General features: G+C 42.4%; 1 protein-coding gene across 4 annotated transcripts in view; it reads left to right on the top strand.

Moving 5' to 3' along the window:
• The window catches only part of LOC124004040 (myoD family inhibitor-like), a 118,990-nt gene extending 103,927 nt beyond the window's left edge, over positions 1-15,063 (top strand). For 3 of the 4 annotated variants that reach the window (XM_046312781.1, XM_046312782.1, XM_046312780.1), the window contains exon 5: positions 137-3,167. In XM_046312781.1, coding sequence (XP_046168737.1) covers positions 137-393 — 257 coding nt within the window. In that variant the 3' untranslated portion in view covers positions 394-3,167. Of the gene's footprint in view, positions 1-136; positions 3,168-14,826 lie in introns of those variants that run through there. The other variant, XM_046312783.1, reaches the window with a different exon arrangement.
• The last annotated feature ends 1,862 nt before the right edge of the window (positions 15,064-16,925 follow it).

Here is a 16,925-nt window from a genome sequence, read left to right as displayed (position 1 = left end):
GCACTTCCTCCCTCCTCCTATGTCTCATCTCCTATTATTCTCCATCCCGTCTCCCCCATCCTCTCCCAAACAGTATGCATTCCCAACCAACTTAGCAGGCCAAATAAAGATGAATAACTCCCCGTCTCTCCCTCAGACTGTTGTGTTCACTGTATCCTGGCCTGTCTGTTCTGTGAGTTCCTGACTCTGTGTAACATCGTGTTGGACTGTGCCACCTGTGGTTCGTGTGCGGGGGACGACTCGGCGTGCTTCTGCTGCTGCTGCGCCTCGGAGGAGTGTGGCGACTGTGAGCTGCCATGTGACATGGACTGTGGGATCATCGACGCGTGCTGCGAGTCTGCAGACTGCCTGGAGATCTGTATGGAGTGCTGTGGCCTCTGTTTCTCCTCCTGAGCCTCCCAAACTGCAGTGGGTGATATCTCTCTGTCTCACACAGACAAAGCCCAGGCTCAGTAGACAGGGTAGTGGAGGGGCAGGGTCATTGGCCAATATTGAGGACATATTGAGAGTTGCCATTGGTCCATGTAAGGACAGATCATTGGCTTTGACCAAGATCAAGTGCTGGCATTGGTCAATGTTGTGGACAATCCATTGGAATTGACCAATCAAAGGACATGGACTACTCTTTGGCTTGTCCTGCTCACCTCTCTTCTGTGTTGCCTGTTAGTTTAAGGACAATTATGGATATCTCCCATTGCTATGCAGATGTGTATACACCATGCTAGCTGTGCTCCAGCGATGGTTCTGAATGCCTTCTCTCTCTGGACTTCCTTTGGACCCTCAGTGATCTGTCTCAGTGAGCTGTCTCTTCTTACAGCAGAACCCCCTGTCTCCAGAGGCTCAGCAGCACAATGAATGGATCTCTCCATGCATGAAAATGACCTCGCAGGCAAATGAGAAAATGGCTCCATTTAACAGGATTTCAGTGTTTCTGTAGATAAGACAGCAGAGTAATAGGAAAATGGTCGCTCAGATCGGAGCAGAACCCTAGTTTGTCCTTGGCAAGGTTAAAGGCTTCCAGTTTTAGTGCTGACCGTTTTTCTCAGCGTGCACGGTCCTGTGTGGAGGGTGTGTCTACTGTAGATGACTAGGACTGGGAGTAGGGGGCTTGGCTACAAACTAATGGAAACGCGCCGACACTAACTACGTTTCCATCCAAAGTCAATGCGAGTGAAGTCATACCGTATTAACGAAAATCAGGATAGTTGTGAAGATTTGTAAAAAACAATAATATAAAAATGCCGACATGGTGGGATCTTTTTGTGGCGGTAAAATGTATTATGCGAGAAATGGTGAAGTGATGATCGACGCTTGACTGCCATTTGACAAGTACAAATATTCTCCCTCTTATCCATAATAACCGTATCATGTAGATGAGCCTACCTGCACGGTATCTGAGAGCTGGTGGCTGGAGCTCATCTGCCAAGACCAGAGTAATTTAACACAGCAGTTTTTGTGACTAAACAATTGGAGTTGAAAATGCAATGGAAACACTTTAGATTTACTTTAGATGTTAGATTTGGATTTATATTTGGTACATGAAAACTGGAGCGGAAAAGTACATTTTGTGTCACTGCTTTATCAGGCACTGATTTATATGCGCATATTTTCTTTATGCAAATTCTAGAATATTTGCATGAACATCTGTCTCTAATTGGATGGAAACCTAGCTACTGCTACAAACATTTTGTTCCATAGCCAGCATTAGCACACCTGATTCAGCTAATCAAGATGTTATGGTTAGTTGATGAGTTGAATAGTGCTGGGCTGAAACCAAAGTCTGCAGTGTTTGTAGGGGCGTTGTTGACCGACCAAACAATCGACACATTCTCCATCTGACTCAAACATGTGAAAGGAGAGCTCGTCTTTCATCTTTCTGTAACTGTCTATATGTCTGGCTGTAAACGGATTACAGATGGTTACGAACTGATAGACTGGAAGAGATCATTCAAACTCTCAATGCTTTTACCTGATCTGCTCATTCTCTTGTACTGTACAGTATGTGAACGGAAGGCCTCTGCAAACTCCAGGCCTGGATTGTCTCTCCTTGCAACAAAAATTCTATTAATCCATCTTATTCTGTGTAGATTTTAGTTTGGATATTTGCATTTCTCTTCCAATGTGAAATCACATTTCTATGTTATCAGTTCCAACGTCTCTCGCTGCAAAGCAGTCGTTCTTCAAAATGTCATTTCATTTAGAATATCTGCGGATATTATGCTAAGTATGATCCATATGCTAGCATTTTGAATGGTAAGTATATTAGTTTTATCATAATAGAATAGATCCTGCACACTCCAAAACATACCCTTTTCTGCCCAGCAACTCATGAGATATAATGTATTTTTTCTACTAAGATTATGTTTGTATATTTTATACCCAGTGGGTCCTGATTGCCCTCAGCAAAAACTGTGTTGTTCCTCTTATGACTTTGGGGTCTATTCAATCTGAAACTCTGAAGCGCTACAGATTCAGCTCTATGCATTTTAAGGTAGTTTCTGATTGGTCCACATTTGCAGCGTTTACCGTGAATGTAGTCAATCATGCTGTAGAGCTGAACTTCCGCGATGCAGATTGAATAGGGCCCTTTGTCTCTCAGAAACACCAAAGCAAATCAAAGAGTTTGCTGTTGCTGAATCTTTATATCCTATATTCTGTGGAAGGTTTTAAACTTGGTTGTAGGCTATGGCTAATCAAACTAGCCAATTGCTTGATTCCAAAGACTACAGACTTTACAGTATTACTCGGTGTAACTAGTAATGAAAGACATGCCTTATTGGGAATACTAGGAATCTCTGATGAAAGAGCTAACTGCACATCTACATGGAGATTAAGGTAAGATTGAAAAGATGTATTAAAGTTTTATTCCGGATTACAAATGATGTAGAGAGAGGTGTCATATTGTACATCCAAGTCATTGTTGAGTAAAGCCCTGGAAATATGCCTAGTCTTAACAATGTAGACTGTTTTTAATGGAAAATAAAACTGGAAATCAGAAGTGGGAATTTGAGAGATACAGGAGAAGTCGGTAGTTTACATTCACTTATGTTGGAGTCATTAAAACTTGTTTCTTCAACCACTTCACAAATTTCTTGTTAACAAACTATAGTTTTGGCAAGTCGGTTAAGACATCTACTTTGTGCATGACACAAGTAATTTTTCCAACAATTGGTTACAGACAGATTATTTCACTTATAATTCACTGTATCACAATTCCAGTGGGTCAGAAGTTTACACACACTAAGTTGACTGTCCCTTTAAACAGCTTGGGAAATTCCAGAAAATGATGTCATGGTTTTAGAAGCTTCTGATAGGCTAATTAACATAATTTGTGTCAATTGGAGGTGTACCTGTGGATGTATTTCAAGGCCTACCTTCAAACTCAATGCCTCTTTGCTTGACATCATGGGAAAATCAAAAGAAATCAGCCAAGATCTCAGAAAAAGGTTCATCCTTGGGAGCAATTTCCAAACGCCTGAAGGTACCACGTTCATCTGTACAAACAATAGTACGCAAGTATAAAACACCATGGGACCACGCAGCCGTCATACCGCTCAGGAAGGAGATGCATTCTGTCTCCTAGAGATTAACGTACTTTGGTTCAAAATGTGCAAATCAATCCCAGAACAACAGCAAAGGACTTTGTGAGGATGCTGGAGGAAACAGGTACAAAAGTATCTATATCCACAGTAAAACGAGTCCTATATCGACATAACCTGAAAGGCCGCTCAGCAAGGAAGAAGCCACTGCTCCAAAACCTCCAGAAAAAAGCCAGACTACGGTTTGCAACTGCACATGGGGACAAAGATTGTACTTTTTGGAGAAATGTCCTCTGGTCTAATGAAACATAAATAGAACTGTTTGGCCATAATGACCATCGTTAATGTTTGTAGGAAAAAGGGGGAGGCTTGCAAGCAGAAGAACAGCATCCCAACCATGAAGCATGGGGGTGGCAGCATCATGTTGTGGCAGTGCTTTGCTGCAGGAGAGACTGGTGCACTTCACAAAATAGATGGCATTATGAGTAAGTTTTACTTTATGTGGATATATTGAAGCAACATCTCAAGACATCCGTCAGGAAGTTAAAGCTTGGCCGCAAATGGGTCTTCCAAATGGACAAAGACCCCAAGCATACTTCCAAAGTTGTGGCAAAATGGTTTTAAGGACAACAAAGTCAAGGTATTGGAGTGGCCATCAATCCTATATAATATGTGTGGGCAGAACTGAAAAAGCATGTGCCAGCAAGGAGGCCTACAAACCTGACTCGGTTACACCAGCTCTGTCAGGAGGAATGGGCCAAAATTCACCCAACTTATTGTGGGAAGCTTGTGGAAGGCTACCGGAGACGTTTGACCCAAGTTAAACCATTTAAAGGCAATACACTCAATTAGTTTTTGGTAGCATGTACTTCTGACCCACTGGGAATGTGATGAAATAAATAATTCGCTCTACTATTATTCTGACATTTCACATTCTTAAAATAAAGTGGTGATCATAACTGATCTAAAACAGGGATTTTTTTTTACCAGGAATAAATGTCAGGAATTGTGAAACTGCGTTTTTAAATGTATTTGGCTAAGGTGTATGTAAACTTCCAACGTCAACTGTATACGTATAGGAAGCCGTAATAATGTTTGTTGTTTTGGATGCACTCTGGATCAAACAGGAACTGTATCTAATGTAGTCAAATCGTGGTGTTAACTCTTAAATAGTTAGGATAGAACTGGAACATAATGAACTTGATACTGCCCGAGTGAACAGTGACATTTTTGCATCCCTGACAGTGCAAGGTTCCGCTCCACTACAATCTCTCTCTCTGAGTTTTTCCTTTTTCATGTCTTGTCTCGTGAAATGGGCCTTTGAGACATCTCATGGGTGTCAAGATGAAACCTTAGCTTGCTCTGGTGAAAGTAGTTGATACAAGCATTATGTCCAATACGTGTTTACCCAGGACCATGTGTAATAAAATGACCGTGTTAGAAGTGAAATGGTGTCTGTATTTTTGTCATCAGGGACCAATGCAGACTGGTCTTTCCTCTATGTATCTACCATGATGTCCATATTTACTGCCTCTTCTCTGAACAGACTAAGGGCTCTATTCCGTCTGTATCGCGGAAGTGTAACAGATTGCACCATAGAAATGTAAAAGTCATTTCTGATTGAGCCGACATACGCAGCTTTTACCATGAATACAGTCTCCATTTAACACTGGAATATTGCCTTTAAGATTCAATCATGTTGTATTGAGTAACACTTTATTTAGATAGGCCCTAAATAGAGTATCTGCAGTCATGGCCAAACGTTTTGAGAATGACACAATTATGAATTTCCAAAAAGTTTGCTGCTTCAGTGTCTTTAGATATTTTTATCAGATGTTACTATGGAATACTGAAGTATAATTACAAGCATTTCATAAGTGTCAAAGGCTTTTAGTGACAATTACATGAAGTTGATGCAAAGAGTCAATATTTGCCGTGTTGAGCCTTCTTTTTCAAGACCTCTGCAATCTGCCCTGGCATGCTGCCAATTAACTTCTGTGCCACATTCTGACTGATGGCAGCCCATTCTTGCATAATCAATGCTTGGAGTTTGTCAGAATTTCTGGGTTTTTGATTGTCCACCCTTCCTCTTGAGGATTGACCACAAGTTCTCAGTGGGATTAAGGTCTGGGGAATTTCCTGGCTATGGACCCAGAATATCAATGTTTTGTTCCCCCGGCCACTTAGTTATTACTTTTGGCTTATGGCAAGGTGCTCCATCATGCTGGAAAAGGCATTGTTCGTCACCAAACTGTTCCTGGATGTTTGGGAGAAGCTGTTCTCGGAGGATATGTTGGTACCATTCTTTATTCACAACAATTGAGCCACTCTTCTTGAAGTTCTTGATGATCCGATAAACGGTTGATTTAGGTGCAATCTTACTGGCAGCAATATCCTTGCATGTAAAGCCCTTTTTGTGCAAATAAATGACAGCACCCGTTTCCTTGCAGGTAACCATGGTTGACAGAGGAAAAACAATGATTCCAAGCACCACCCTCCTTTTGAAGCTTCCAGTCTGTTATTCAAACTCAATCAGCATGACAGAGTGATCTCCAGCCTTGTCCTCATCAACACTCACACCTGTGTTAACTAGAGAATCACTGACATGATGTCAGCTGGTCCTTTTGTGGCAGGGCTGAAATGCATGGCAAAGAGGGACTTTAATTAATTGCAATTCATCTGATCACTCTTCATAACATTCTGGAGTAATGCAAATTGCCATCATACAAACTGAGGCAGCAGACTTTGTGAAAATTAATATTAGTGTCATTCTCAAAACTTTTGTCCACGACTGTACAGTCCTGAAGGGAGTTATTGGCACCCTGGATGAAGATGAGCAAAGAAAGACTGTTCTGATGTATTGAATGCTGAAACATTCATCTTTTAACCTTGCTTAAATTAAACATTTTTTATGGTGAGCATCTGTTTTTGGTGAGCATCTCAATTCACGTTGGTTGAGCACCCTCCACGTCTTTCCAAAACAGACTCAAATAAATAATACAAATAATGAGCTATATTGTATGGGAAAAAAAGGAAATGATATTATTTTATACTAATGCAATTGCTCAAAAATATTTTGTTTAACAAGTTTTGAAAAATATATATCCTCAAAAAGATGGCTGTCAAAATTGTCACCCCTGTTTTCAATACTCTGGTACCCTCCCCTTGAGGATAACGGCACTGAGCCTTTTTCTAAAATGTTTTATAAGATAGGAGAACACATTGGGAGGGATCTTAGACCATTCCGCCGTACAGAATTCCTCCTAATGTGTTCTCCAATCTCATGATTTAAAAACAAAATGCCCAGTGTCTTTCTTCTCACAAGGGGAGGAGGTTACTGGAGTATTGAAACAGGGGTGCCAATCTTAACATCTTTCTTTTTTTAATGATTACTTTGCACTGTTCTGTTCACCTCCCTCCCCTTCCTTGTCTTTGCACTGTTCTGTTCACCTCCCTCCCCTTCCTTGTCTTTGCACTGTTCTGTTCACCTCCCTCCCCTTCCTTGTCTTTGCACTGTTCTGTTCACCTCCCTCCCCTTCCTTGTCTTTGCACTGTTCTGTTCACCTCCCTCCCCTTCCTTGTCTTTGCACTGTTCTGTTCACCTCCCTCCCCTTCCTTGTCTTTGCACTGTTCTGTTCACCTCCCTCCCCTTCCTTGTCTTTGCACTGTTCTGTTCACCTCCCTCCTCCCCCTTCCTTGTCTTTGTTGAGAAAACAGATCAACAACTGGGCTCATGCAGAACAGACCACAGTCGTTGAGTAGGAATGCCTGTTTGGGCCAATGCATCAAAATGTGGAGAAACGCTGGGACATTTTTCTGTTAGAAAGTGAGAGGGGATCTCACTCTGTTCTCCTCTTTTTAATCCCATCTCTCATGCTTCTCTCTCCACCTCTAACCCCCTCTGTATACTATACCCACATAGATACTCACAGATGTGAACAGATGTGTGTGCGTGCGTGCATGTGTGTGTGTGTGTGTGTGTGTACAGTATGCGTTGGCTGTGAGGTCAATACCCCAGCCTGTCCATCCCACTGTCCCTGTGTAGAGGTCAGAGATAACTGGGCCAGTGTTTGAGTGTCTAGCCTCAGGGCCACAAGCAGCACTGGATGCCAGCCCTGCAGGTCTCACAGAGAAACCATTCATACTGGGCCTCAGATGGGGAGGAGAGAAAGAGAGGGAACATCTCGACAGCTGCAACTGTTTTGGAGGAAGCCATTTCCCTTTCTTAGTACATACACACAGTCTTTCTCACACGCACATACACATACAGTCACACACATCATAAATGACACACACTCACCTCTAGAGATGTTCCATGCACACAGCAGGCGCAGGGGACAAGTGGCTATTGAATATTAACCATGAAATTACAGCGGCTGCATTCTAATAGAGGTGAGAGGGTCACAGGCTGTGATGAAAATCAGAAATGAATACCCCTGACATGAAGAGCGACTCGCCTTTGGCTTCTGTAAATTCATCTCTCCCTTTTTCTCCAGGAGTCAGGGAGACGAGGAGGATCTACTCTGTGTTTTATTAATGTGCGGGTCAATGGAATGCAACGATGGCCAGAGAGTGCATACATACAATATGGTTAGACACTGTGGTGATGCTGTGCTTTGGAGAAGAACACAGCCCCTTAGTTTCATCTTGATGTTCATGTAGACGGCCCTTATGGCAATGTAATCAGGTTCGGGTGGGTCGTGGAATGGTTTGATGTATTGAAATCTATGCTCTTCATCAGACAGCTTTTTGAGCTAGTGGTTGAAGTGGGACAGTCTTGAGTGGTGCGGAGAGCTCCCTAGAACCCGCAACTTTTCTAGAATACTGACTCTATAAAAATAGTCAAATTAAATTGAGTACTGTCACCTTTTAATTCCACATCAAGCACTGTTAAAGCTGTTATTAAACTTCTACTTTTGATAAATTCCTTGACATTTCATCTGACTCTTAAAGTGCTTTTTTTGTTCTCAAAATTGTGGGTAGATGCTGCTGTTCTTTTTACATCGGACTGAATATTCTCTACAATGATTGGCTCTCTGAGGCAGATACTATTAGTGCTTTAAGCTTGTATACAAACCAAACCAGTATTATAGAACACACATGCCAGTGGTGGTTCGTGCCGTTCAAGATTAGGGAGGCCGATTTTATTATTATTTTTCATGAGCATGGCCTTTCTATTCAATTCACCCGTCTCAATGTAACACCGATAGGTTTAGGCTACTACATGATACTCTAATTTTCCCTTTACCCATCATGAGGTTGCTACAACCTACCCTACAAATGAAATTATATAACGTAGTTTTTAACAGGTCGAATGACAAATTGGAGTAATCAAGGTGACACAGTGACACATTCAATACCACTTTGCACACTACTGCCTGCATCTAGCTGATCTGGGGTGTAATCATTAGTCCAAACAGTTGCACATTTTTTAATTTGCAACTAAAACTAGTTTCTATTGGACAAACTAAGATAGCTCCCTGTTTCGTTCGTTTTGCTTCCGTTTAAGAAATATTTTCAAACAGAATCGGCAGAATGAATACACCCATGATCATCGCACACACAGTTCACCTTCATAGCAGCCACAGCATCATAACTTAGCTTGTTGTATAATTCCTTCTCGCATCTATGTGCTCTTCTCTTCTCACTTTTCCCCTTTGCGTGTGGACTTCAGTGCACAACACAATAGCTGTCTGTGACCAGGCACAAAAACCTCTCCAAGCCAAACCTTCATACCATTAGCTGGCTCTCTGGCTCTCTCTTTCTCTCTCGCTGCTTCTCCTTCATTACATGTTTTGTTGTTGTTGTTAAACTGTTCAACTATTGTCTTTGAGTCAACTACTAACCACATTCTATATACTGCAGTGCTAGCTAGCTGTAGCTTATTCTTTCAGTACTAGCTAACTCTCTGATCCTTTGATTGGATGGACAACATGTCAGTTCATGCTGCAAGAGCTCCTATAGTTTGGAGGACATCCTCCGGAAGTTGCCATAATTACTGTGTAAGTCTATGGAAGTAGGTGAGAACCACGAGCCTCCTAGGTTTCGTATTGAAGTCAATGTACCCAGAGGAGGATGGAAAATAGCTGTCCTCTGGCTATTCCATGGTGCTACGCTAGAGGGTGTTGTTGAGCCTACGGTAGACCTTCATTGCAAAAGTGTGTTTTAATCAGATATTTGGTGGGGTGAATATATTTAGTATAGTTATCTAAAAAGGATAACTTTAAATGTTTAACTTTTTTTATTTTTCTGAAATTCTCTGAGTAGGATGGTCCTCCCATGAGAAGCCTTCACTGACACACACACACACATACACACAGCAAGAGGGAGATGGAGAGAGCAAGAAAGCGATTATAGAATGGTGTATAAGTAGACATTTAAGATAAGACAAAGCATGTGTGTGGACTGCGAACAGATGGTTGTTTGATGTAAACAACAGGACCATGACTGCTGTGGACCCATGTGTCTTCAGTCCTCAGCTCTGCATCTGCCTAGTCATCCTCACAGGCTGCATACACACGGAAACCATTCAAACAGTCCAAAGTCATTCACCAATATGCTTTCAAAGCCACTGGGCTCATATGTCAATTCAAAGTCTATTACACGTTGTTTCAACGTCATTTAGTTAAAATGACATGGAAACAATATTGATTCAACCAGTGTGTGCCTAGTGGGATGGCTCAGCCTCTGATAAACTAGGTGACATTTAGAGACCCCCTTTCTGTTTTAAAAGTGTCTTCATTATTGTGCCATTATTTCAAAGTACATTTTAAGGTATTGGTATTGTATTGTACAGTAATCTCAACTCTAAAAGTTAGCTTCGTGTCCACACCCCGGCTCAACACAAACCCTAGCCATAACCCTAACCCTAATCATTAGGATTTGTTAAAAATACAACACTGAGCAATTCCAAGGCCTAACCTCCTATGTTCTCCAGTCAATTCCAAGGCCTAACCTCCTATGTTCTCCAGTCAATTCCAAGGCCTAACCTCCTATGTTCTCCAGTCAATTCCAAGGCCTAACCTCCTATGTTCTCCAATCAATTCCAAGGCCTAACCTCCTATGTTCTCCAGTCAATTCCAAGGCCTAACCCCCTATGTTCTCCAGTCAATTCCAAGGCCTAACCTCCTATGTTCTCCAGTCAATTCCAAGGCCTAACCTCCTATGTTCTCCAGTCAATTCCAAGGCCTAACCTCCTATGTTCTCCAGTCAATTCCAAGGCCTAACCTCCTATGTTCTCCAGTCATGTGCTGCAGTGATAGTATTGTATTGTCACACCTCAGAACTGCAATTAAAAACTGGGCTGGAATCTCTGTTCGTTTATCAATAGATTGATTATGTGACAGTTCGTCTCACTCCAGGAACATTAGGATAGCTAGATTAATCTCACTGTCAGACGTCTATAAGGAAGATGTATGATGATTACACACCACAGAACAGAGGGGGAATAACAGTGGAGGTGCAATGAGGTAATCACACAGAAATACAATTAATAGAGCTGACATTCCCATCCAAACCAATGTTACGTGGTGTGTACACTGCCAGCCATCTTTGCTGTAATGCTTTAAAACGATGGCTCACAATGCTTTGTCCTCTATTGTTCCACTATATTAGATGGACCATGAACAACACAAATGTCTGTCCCCGGTAGAACACTTTTTGGTTCCAAGTAGAACTCTTTTGGGTTCCATGTAGAACTCTTTGTGGAAAGGGTTCTACCTGGAACCAAGATTTCTTAAAAGGGTTCTACTATAGGGACAGCCAAATGACTGTGTTAGGTTCTAGATAGCACTGTTTAATTTGTTCTAATTATTACACTTCTATGCATAACCACCTCCACCACTGGTATATGATGGTGTGGGGCCCGCTTGATGATGTAAAATAAGGCTCCCACATGCCAGATATAAGCTGCCTTTGCAAGCTGCCTTCTATCCTAAACTTGGTCTCTTTCCCCTCCTAGCTCTGCTCCACCCACTCACTAGGGCCTATGCTGCTTCCGTGAGACCCGAGCAGAAACAAACGGCTGACTCATGCCAATTTCTTTTCTCCCTGCTACAGTAGAGAACAGGCCGAGGACGGGAGCCTGCTGGGTTGTGGTCTCCTCAGTAGTCTTACTGGCACACAAAACAGTAACTGGATACACAGACATTTTTGTGCCGACTCCAAGCTTGTCTTCTTGCCATAATTTTGTATTGGTTAAACATGGATACATGTTGTAAAACAGTGCAGTGCATTGTTAGAGAGGAGAACATATAATGAATATACTGTGCAATGAGCATATTATACAGTATAATGAACGATGGTGATGTCGATTTTGACAGTTATTTACATGTTATTCATTCATTGGGGCGGCAGGGTAGCCTGGTGGTTAGAGCGTTGGACTAGAAACCGAACGGTTGCAAGTTCGAATCCCCGAGCTGACAAGGTAAAAATCTGTCGTGCTGCCCCTGAGTTAACCCACTGTTCCTAGGCCGTCATTGAAAATAAGAATTGTTCTTAACTGACTTGCCTAGTTAAATAGAAATTGCACCCACACTGCTCACTGATCACGAGCATCTGCGAAGCCAGGCGCAAAATAGAACTTGATTCTATTTGTGACGCTCAATGCGCTGCAAGTCCTGCCTCTCCCATTTCCTCATTGGTTTTTAGTGTTGGGACGAGGTGTCGCCCCCACAATAGTATGGCATTGGTTGAAGCTCAATGTTAATTTCAAATCTCCCTACAACATGTTACACAATTCAATATCATTACATATTAGCAGGATCTTTATTAATACAACTAACCAAAAAGACAGGCTAAGAATGGACAGAGAGAGAGAGGTCTATGTGCTCATCTTATAATATCTAGCCAATGCCAAATCAGTGGAACTTGTTTGCAACAATTGGCAAATAATTAAATCTGAGATGTCATTAGGAATCTGAGCATGTTACTTTCAAAAGTTAGGCCTACCTTTCCACCCCAGACAGGAGGCATACCTTTCCACCCCAGACAGGAGGCCTACCTTTCCACCCCAGACAGGAGGCCTACCTTTCCACCCCAGACAGGAGGCCTACCTTTCCACCCCAGACAGGAGGCCTACCTTTCCACCCCAGACAGGAGGCCTACCTTTCCACCCCAGACAGGAGGCCTACCTTTCCACCCCAGACAGGAGGCCTACCTTTCCACCCCAGACAGGAGGCCTACCTTTCCACCCCAGACAGGAGGCCTACCTTTCCACCCCAGACAGGAGGCCTACCTTTCCACCCCAGACAGGAGGCCTACCTTTCCACCCCAGACAGGAGGCCTACCTTTCCACCCCAGACAGGAGGCCTACCTTTCCACCCCAGACAGGAGGCCTACCTTTCCACCCCAGACAGGAGGCCTACCTTTCCACCCCAGACAGGAGGGCCTACCTTTCTACCCCAGACAGAGGAGGCCTGTTTCCCTAAAAGCTGTCTGGGTTTAAACATCTTCTATTTAACAGAAAGTGAATAGCTTAATCAATTGATACTGACAGAATTAGATGACTTCATAAGCAAAGTCAATTGTTGGTCTCCTCGGCTATAGAAGGTTGTAGCTCAGCTTCTGAATGTCAAAGAAACTAAACAATGATATCTCATATGCACTTTTCTTTAATGAAAAGTCTATGGCAGGTCTACTCATACTACCTTCATTTGAGTCGTGGTTTTAACGTAGCCTACCTCAGTTTCAGTGAAAGGCTGTTATTTAAAGAGTGTTACGGTGGCTAGATTTGGTCGACAAATTGCCTACTTGAATTTGCCTACTTTCAGCACCATAAGCTGCCCATTTCTGATTGATTGTGCCACGACTGCTGCTTCAAGTTTCAGCACCACAATGGAAGTTACTCAAATCTGGCTTATTGTGAAATCAATAACTTTGATATATACATCATGGGCAGGAAACATTTCGTTTTTATTCAAATGAATTATAGTATCAAAGTTGACCTCCGTTCCTCCTCATCTTCGTGCTCTACTTTCTCAAACTGAACAGGCTATAGGCTAGTCCACGCTCAACATATTGCATTTTTTAGACTAGGCTTAATAAAATCACCTCAAGATTTCTTTGACTCTCCTCCTGAACTGCCACTTTAGGCCTACGCAGCACAGGATTGGTTAGGCAGCGTAAAATAAGAGCAGAGCAGGCCGGGGCTCAGGGTTGGAATATCCGTTGCAGACTAGTTTTATTTACAGTGCCTTCGGAAAGTATTCAGACCCCTTGACTTTCCACATTTTGTTGTGGTACAGCCTTATTCTACAATTGATTCAATTGATGTTTTCCCTCATCAATCTACACACAATACCCATAATGACAAAGCAAAAACAGGTTTTTAGACACTTAGTACTTTGTTGAAGCACCTTTGGCAGCAATTACAGCATTGAGTCTTCTTGAATATGACGCTGCAAGCTTGGCACACCTGTATTTGGGGAGTTTCTCCCATTCTTCTCTGTAGATCCTCTCAAGCTCTGTCAGGATGGATGGGGAGTGTTGCTGCACAGCTATTTTCAGGTCTCTCCAGAGATGTTCGATCGGGTTCCAGTCCGGGCTTCGGCTGGACCACTCAATGACATTCAGAGACTTGTCCCAAAGCCACTCCTGCATTGTCTTGGCTGTGTGCTTAGGATTGTTGTCATGTTGGAAGGTGAACCTTCACCCCAGTCGAGGTCCTGAGCGTTCTGGAGCAGGTTTTCATCAAGGATCTCTCTGTACTTTGCGCCCTTCATCTTTGCCTTGAGCCTGACTAGTCTCCCAGTCCCTGCCTCTGAACAACATCCCCACAGCATGATGCTGCCACCACCATGCTTCACCTTAAGGATGGTGCCAGGTTTCCTCCAGAAGTGACGCTTGGCATTCAGGCCAAAGAGTTCAATCTAGGTTTCATAGGTGCCTTTTGCAAGCGGACTGTCATGTGGCTTTTACTGAGGAGTGGCTTCCGTCTGGCCACTCTACCATAAAGGCCTGATTGGTAGTGCTGCAGAGATGGTTGTCCTTCTGGAAGGTTCTCCCATTTCCACAGAGGAACTCTGGAGCTCTGTCAAAGTCAAGGGGTCTGAATACGTTCCGAAGGCACTGTTCACCATCCCAGCAGCTATCGTGGATTTATAACTATTAATAATATAGCTAATACTGTATATCGCCTATATACGGTAGCAACTAATTCTGAAACACTGAGAAATAGACATTTCATTAATTAGAAATTACATGACCCGACACTGGACTAAGAAAAAAATACTGAACCCTCCCCTTAAATGAAATTGAAAAAGCATGACCCTCCCCCATTTTCCTCCAGGTACCCATTCTGCAAATTTGGATCCATCCCTTACAGGACTGATGACTCCCCGGCTATGTGATGCAGACCAAGAACACAGGCTGAGCAATCATCAATATTGTAGTAATGACAAAGTGAGGATGTGAATGAAATTGTTTAAAAAATATCACAGAATGCATCCATGTTTTTTTCTGTTTATCATTCAATGCCTGTTCTTGTAAATGTTTACATAACCAAATACAATTACATGCTGAGCAAACAATGGAATGGAAAATAAATTATTACCATGTACAGAAAGCCCACAGTCTACTTCTGCGCTCAGGTTCCTATAACACATTGACTTCTGAGGGTTCCCAATGTTACAATATGTTTGAGGGGGCCACATTGACATTTTAATTGTTACGGGAGTCCTCATAAGCACCATTGAAATACGAACCATGTCCTCCTCTTGGCTATAACCTATATTACAGTATACACATTCTATTACAGTAACACTGGTGTTATTGTTTCTGAGAATACACGCTAGCTAGTGAGTTTGTGCTACATACACATCAACAGTGGAATATCTGGATGAAGTAGTATAATACTAAGTAAATAACCAGGAACATACATGTACTTCTACTGTATACGTTGTAAGATGTTTATTGATAGCCAATGCATTTGGTACAAAGTATGAGTTGACCAAGTCACATCCTAACCTGCTCATCAAAACAATGTTTAAGAAGTTGGGCTATTCTATTAGTAGCTAGCTATATTGCTATAAAATAATTGGCCCACATTCTAGCTAGTGTCCATCACTGATAAAGGTAATAGTTGCATTCCTTGGCTCCCTACAAAAAGATTTAGGGCCAAAAAGCTTTAGTTATATTGGTTGTGACCCCACTTTCCGAGGGTGCCTCCGGTGGAGTTGGGATAGGCAAAAAAAAACACATTTCACACCTTCCAGGTTACAATAGCACTGCCAATAGCAGACTTGGTTGCTCCCAAAAAATATCTGGATTTGCATGTGAAAATGGTGTGTAACGCACCTTATGCCAAAAATCACCTTCCAGTGTAAAAAACATTGAAATTAAAAACAAATGCCCACTTTTTGAGGCCCACTTTTTGAGTAGGCCTGAAGAAAGGCTACTTCACCCATGCTCTACCAAGGGTTCCCAGCACACGGCTTTGACCTACTACAGTAGCTATGTTGTTCTGTACTTCAAACAATGTGTATGCAGGTTGCTTAGGATTCAAACCTTCTCAAACAGCCTAACTGTGACCGACTGCCTCGATTTATGTAGCAAAATTTGAAATTGTGTTTTTTACACTGGGTATACTCAGAGCTAGAAAATGGTATCTCATACACTACAGTTGAGGAACAATGAGAAAGTAATTCTGCTTTGAAAGTTGAGAAACTTGTGAGAAAATGGCCCTTGAATATTTTGGTACACCTTGTGGAGAGCGCTCCCATTCAGCAGCGTTCACACCCTCTAAATCTTTAGCCCCACCCATCTCTTTAAGGCTTCACATGTACTGAACCACCAAATATTCCAAGACTATAAAGGCTGTGTTATACAACGGGTGTGTCATACATTTAATCTGTAGTGCCAGAGTGTGCTCAAAGTGAGCTCTGGGTGTTCGGAAACTCAGAGCATTGTCAGATTGTCCGTTCGTAAATTCAGAATGTTCAGAGCACACACTGGATGCTCTGGCCGAGGAGTATGGTTGATCTGAGCGTTTTGACCTAACACAGTCAAGCGCCCAAGCTAACTGGCTAACGTTGGCTCGCTTGCTAGCTACTTCCAGACAGAAATGAGAGCTGGTTAGGCTCTTTTATGTTGTGCTGTTGGCAACAATTTAATGACACTTTTTTTGCCAATGTTTACTGACACTGGCCATATTCAACGGGTATTGAGTGTTTTTAAATTTGTCAGTTAATCTGCACTCTGGTACACAGATAGACTTAGCTGGTCTGGCTATCGACAGTTGTCGCAGTGGAAACAACTTTGACAAAAAGAAACGTGTCATTTCGGAAAACGTAGTCTTGCTTGCTAGCTACAGTATCTTACCCATATAGATGGATGGACGCTTCTCCCTGTCTGTCATGGATGCCATGGTTGCTCTCAGTTTGAAGATGT

The sequence above is a fragment of the Oncorhynchus gorbuscha genome, linkage group LG18 (genome assembly GCF_021184085.1).
Source record: "Oncorhynchus gorbuscha isolate QuinsamMale2020 ecotype Even-year linkage group LG18, OgorEven_v1.0, whole genome shotgun sequence".
NCBI classification, from domain to species: Eukaryota; Metazoa; Chordata; class Actinopteri; order Salmoniformes; family Salmonidae; genus Oncorhynchus; species Oncorhynchus gorbuscha.
The sequence above is the reverse complement of the archived record's forward strand: the minus strand, read 5'-3'. Positions and strand labels throughout refer to the sequence as shown.